The following is a 5,338-nucleotide window of genomic DNA, read 5'->3' as shown; positions in this document are numbered from 1 at the left end:
GGATCTGTATCTAGTGGCAATCTGTTGAGTAAGTTAGTGTCTCACGCTGGTGCGAGTATAGCAACCTCGGCTCATTTTGGTGAAATTAAGTTAAACAGGGGAGAGCACTCATTTCTGCAAGTCTCTTGGATTTCTCCTCGTAAATGACACGTTTAAAGTTATATTTCTGTATATATTGTTGCAGAGATCAAGTATTGACAGGTTGCACGGCGTTTTTATACCTCATTAGCGTAAATTGACAAACAGGTCCTTTATCTTGGTGAAGTTTTAGGTGAGGCTACATTCTGTTCTCTTCAATGGACAGAAAACACCGGTAGAATATTACTTAATAAATTGTGCAGATATGTTGAAAACTATTCAGCTGTTGTGAACAATCATCGATACATCATCGCGTTACTTTTTTCCAATTAATAGTAGATATTGGTCAGCGACAGGACATGGATCTGAGACCAGAGCTCTCCACAGCGCCGTCAGGATCTCAGGTCCACCCTGGAGCCGGAGGGTCTGTCAACATCCCCGTCTCCATGGCCAGTAGCCTCCTGCGGGGTCCGATGCTATATCGCACAACGGAGAAGTATCCTCGCACCCCGAAGTGCGCCCGCTGCAGGAATCATGGCGTGGTATCTGCGCTGAAGGGCCATAAACGTTATTGCCGCTGGAAGGACTGTATGTGCGCCAAATGCACTCTAATCGCTGAGAGACAGCGCGTCATGGCCGCACAAGTGGCTCTCCGTCGACAACAAGCTCAGGAGGAGAACGAAGCCCGGGAGCTGCAGCTCCTGTATGGGACAGCAGAAGGGCTAGCTCTGGCGGCCGCCAACGGCATTATACCACCTCGTCAGAATTATGAGGTCTTTGGTTCTATCAACAACGAAAGTAACTCAGGTGAGTGGATTTATAGATTATCCTGCTCAGATTAGCCTGCTCATAAACATGAATAGGCCTAAATATTGGTGGAATGTTGGTCAGGTTGTTTTGTGCGTAAATCCTGTGCATAAGCATGTGCTTTGCTTTTGGTAACTTTGAAGAGTAATGTAAAGGACCCTGATAGAGAAATAATGTTCTGATGTGAAGAGGATAAATTGGCATTTAATTGACCAAACTGTCAAGTTAATGTGAAAATCTTGGTAATGGTAACAATATCAAACGTAGCCTATTAGGCGCCTCTTTAATTTGAGTGACATCAACATCTCATCGATTCGTTTTTTATGTATCTGTTTCAGATTTAAGAATGCAGAAGTATGAATTGTTTCCGAAGTCCCAAATGTCGGCATCAGTGACCCAGCAGCAGATGTTGGGCAAATCGGTTTCCACTGACAGCGAACCAGGAATCTCCTCCCCAGACGCGCGTCATGGCTCTGGCTCTGAGAATGGTGACGGAGAGTCGTTCATCAGCTCTCCTGTCTCCAAGGCTCTGAAAGACGGAGAGGACACCCCGGGTTCGATTAGCCCCCTAGGTTCTGACTCGGGTTCGGAGACCGACAAAGATGATCAAGAACCTTCCCCATCATCGGCCGCATCCAGGCAAATGAACCCAATCGACATCTTGACCAGAGTGTTCCCCAGCCACAAGCGCAGTGTTCTGGAATTGGTTCTACAAGGCTGCGGGAAAGACGTGGTGCAGGCCATCGAGCAAATTCTCAACAACAGTGGACAAGCCAAGGCCCCCGAGCAGGTGTGGACAGCAGAACGCATACTCCAGAGCGCACAGCCTCCCCTCTCCTCCACTCCAAGGCCCATGTTACCGGGAGCCATGACGCTGAGCAACCGCTCCGCCTTCTCTCCACTGCAGCCAAACGCGCCACACTTTGGCACTGATCCCAGCACCTACCCCCTGAGCACTCATCTAGGACTAAACCCCTTGCGTCTGGCCTACTCGGCCCACAGCAGAGGGCTCACCTTCATGACACCCTACTCCACCACGGGGTTGATGCCAACTCTGGGCTTCAGGCCGCCCATGGACTACGCATTCAGTGACCTCATACGGGACAGGACACTCTTGCACAAGGACCAGGGGTACACCAATGGGCTGTACAGGCCCCTCGGCAACAACAACACAGACAAACCGTGAGACTGAGAATGTACAATGTGTCATGAACTCAGTCGTGTTGGGACTATGATTTAAGTGGACACATTCAGAGGGACACTGTATTTGTAGCCACAAGTGTTGAATGTTATGGAGAGATCAGTAACGTGTTTGGCTATTGCACTGCTGTACATAATGCTTTGCTTTTAGTCGGTTTGCTTGCCCAAAATGGCATCGGAAACCAAGGTCACTTATATATAACTTTGTTTTCTTAGAGATAGACTATTATTCCTTATACATATGTATTGCTATAAATCCCCCGCCAAGTGTGTAACCTGAAAATATCTAGTCAAAGTATTTTGTCTGAAAATATTACTTAAAGGGGTTGCAATTCCCGAAAAACGGACAGGCAAACTATTCATCACACCATAATGTATGCAGTCGCATTATAATCGAGTGCATATATGGAGAAGATACAAATTCTAACGTCGATATGATTCCTGTAAATTGTGGGGTTTCGATATTGAAAAAGTGGTCGCAACACAAATTCACTTTCAAATAAAAGTGGGTTGTTTGATGATCCTGGTGCAATTGTTGCTTTTACCTTTTTCATTCCGAGTAATTATTTTCTGGAAGAAAACATCCAACCTTACTAACGAATTATTACTCACTATTTTTTAGTAGCATACATCCATGCTTAAAAAACGTTTAAGTGGGGTGTCTTAAATTATTACCATAACGTGTAAATTACTGACGTTGAACATTTAAAAACGGAAGCTTACTTGTAAAACTATTGATGTATTGGCATTCCTTTTCTGACTTAGTTGTATTGTTTCTCCAACAGTACAGTGTATATTGAATTTGATTATATAAGATTATTATATTACAGTTGACTTTACCTGTGTACTTGACCCATCATTTATCAGCTACAACCGTTCTTCTCTATTTTGTGAAATTGCATTTTTTGTCCTGAAAAGTCTATTGCTTTTCTGTCACAAGCTGTACCGTCACATGTGGAATTGCTGGAAATAAATGTTATTTTATACAAAATGATTTCCAATTATTTCTAGGCACTAATATAGCATTTATTTTCACACACACGAACGCGCGCACACACACACACACTTAATGCTAGGCTATTGTTATTAGCCTATTATTTGCAGTAATTATATAGTGCTTATAAGAATGTGTAGCCTTAACTTTTATCGTGCAGAAACTTGTCTTGTCTCATCAGTACAATATTGTCATTCTCCATTTTGCTTTTATTCGTTTATGATGATCGTATAGATTTATAGACTCAGTCTTTGGAAACGGAAAAACACAGGGAACTGGCAAAGCACACATTCATTTAGGAATTAAAAGTCCACAACACTTGGAATATGATGCTGTAGAAACATAATATCTCTTGCTCTCCGGAATCGAAGTGTTTACTCACGCCAGACAAATACTGTATAACAATGGAAACAAAGTATTTGACAGTGTGCCTTCATAATGCCAAACGGAAAACGAAACCCAACACCCATTGAGAGGCCCCTTATTCCACATTGCATTGCTTTGATAGCTTTAATTGAACTGGAAATACATGACCTCTGTTATTAGATTAATTCCTTTGAATTAAGATCTGTCCATTGATATATGTACAGAATAAGAATAAATGTTCAATAGACTTAGGCTATATTCGATGTCAAACAATTCCAATATGTTTCATAGGCCTACATCTTGACCCAATTAAATGTTCCCGTTTAATTTGATATTATCTGTTTTTTCATTTGCTTTTATACAATGTACAATGTTTAAAGTGCATACAATGATTCTCTGTGTCAAAGCATATTCCATACATCAAACAGCAATTATGTAAACATAGTAGACTTTTGTTTTATTATAGACATGGCTTGGTTACATCTGATCATCGTTAGCCAGAACGGAAAGCTCTGTGAAACCGTTTAGCAGACTAAGGCCAGAACAGTTATGCTACAATGGTTTACGGTCCAATGCAGCCGTTCGTATCTCAATAGCAGATACTTTCTGGGTAACAATTAAGTACCTTACTGTAATTGTTTACAATTAAATTGGTCAAAAAGAAACAAGAAGAACTTCTTAGCATAGAGCAATATCTCAAGCAAGAATTCTGCTAGGACTGTCTGGGAGTGGACTGAGTGGGGAGGGGAATCCTGAAAATGATTTGTTATTGGCAGAGAGGTTTGGGACTCTCTTTCTTATTGGTCTATTAACTAATTTACTGCATGATGATGTCACCATGGAAGGCCAAAACGTAATCCCACCTAAACAGGCTGAAATGTCAAAACAGCACTGTAAGCTTTTAGGGAGATGACCAGCCAGTCACTCAGTTCAAGTTCAAATGTGAGAGACCTCTTTGAAATTTAGGCAGCTACATGACTCCATATCTGGGCCCATATTCAATAGGTAACTGCATACCTTTGCCCTGCCATTGTTGAATCACTCCCTTCGATGGTACAGCATTTGATAGGTGTAAGCCCCATGTCAGTCACTCCACCTGGCCTTCTAGCAGGCTTAGGTGGAGCTACTACCTTATTGCTCAAACACATGCAATCCTTTCAGATCAGCAAGGGGTACTCAACAACGGCAGAAAAAAGGGAGCAGGTTATTGATTTGGGATTCATCCCTGTATACAGCCTATGTGACTAACTGGTGTCTGCAGTTCTCTCAGCTGTGCAAGTGAGAGGACAGTAAATCCAGGAGTGGGCAGAAAACATCAGATCTGAGAATGCAGTTCAATGCATATAGCCTACATACACTGTGTCACTAGAAGTTTTCTCTCTTTTCTTTTTTTATAACAATTAAATAAAGTCACATTTAATTTATGTCTTGACCTAGTTTTGATGCATTATGTTTGAGTACTCTGTGACCTCTCAAACTTTAGTGAAGCAGACAGTGATGTCGTACCTAGTGTACCGAATGCTGTATCGGATTTGGCCTGTCATCCTCCATCTTCATCATCAAGTTGAATGCAGACAAGTAAAACATCTTTTGTTGTCATGATTTCAGAACTTGTCTGACACCGGATTCCGCTGTAAAACAAAAAAGTGGGTAAACTAAACTCTTATCACAAGTCAAGGTGAAAAAAGGAACGCGTCCTATATTTCAATGCATTTTTCTGCGAAAGGTGGTTAAACTGTTGGGCAAAAAAGCGAGTAAACTGCGTTTACTTGCGTTTACCTTCAACTAAACTGGTTCTAACAACTAAACTTGGCAGCTCCTGTGTGACGTCCGTCTCTATTTCTCTATCCTCTATTTTCTTTACAACAATACCACCTGGTGGTCAACTTGATA

General features: G+C 41.9%; 1 protein-coding gene across 1 annotated transcript; it reads left to right on the top strand.

The window, feature by feature from the left end:
- dmrta2 (DMRT-like family A2) lies at positions 1-3,070 on the top strand. The gene is made up of 2 exons (XM_029687010.1): positions 1-885; positions 1,224-3,070. The coding sequence occupies exons 1-2, from the start codon at positions 438-440 to the stop codon at positions 2,069-2,071; spliced, it is 1,296 nt and encodes a 431-aa protein (XP_029542870.1). The 5' UTR covers positions 1-437; the 3' UTR covers positions 2,072-3,070.
- Positions 3,071-5,338: the final 2,268 nt, after the last annotated feature.

The sequence above is a fragment of the Oncorhynchus nerka genome, linkage group LG17, assembly GCF_034236695.1.
Source record: "Oncorhynchus nerka isolate Pitt River linkage group LG17, Oner_Uvic_2.0, whole genome shotgun sequence".
Lineage (NCBI taxonomy): Eukaryota > Metazoa > Chordata > Actinopteri > Salmoniformes > Salmonidae > Oncorhynchus > Oncorhynchus nerka.
This window is presented reverse-complemented; position numbering and strand designations above follow the sequence as displayed.

What these genes read in the sequence shown, in the direction of transcription:
- dmrta2 (XM_029687010.1), top strand. Translation starts at nt 438, where the DNA reads ATGGATCTGAGACCAGAGCTCTCCACAGCGCCGTCAGGATCTCAGGTC. An exon ending in CAACAACGAAAGTAACTCAG is followed by an intron (nt 886 to 1,223) that starts GTGAGTGGATTT and finishes TATCTGTTTCAG; the next exon opens with ATTTAAGAATGCAGAAGTAT.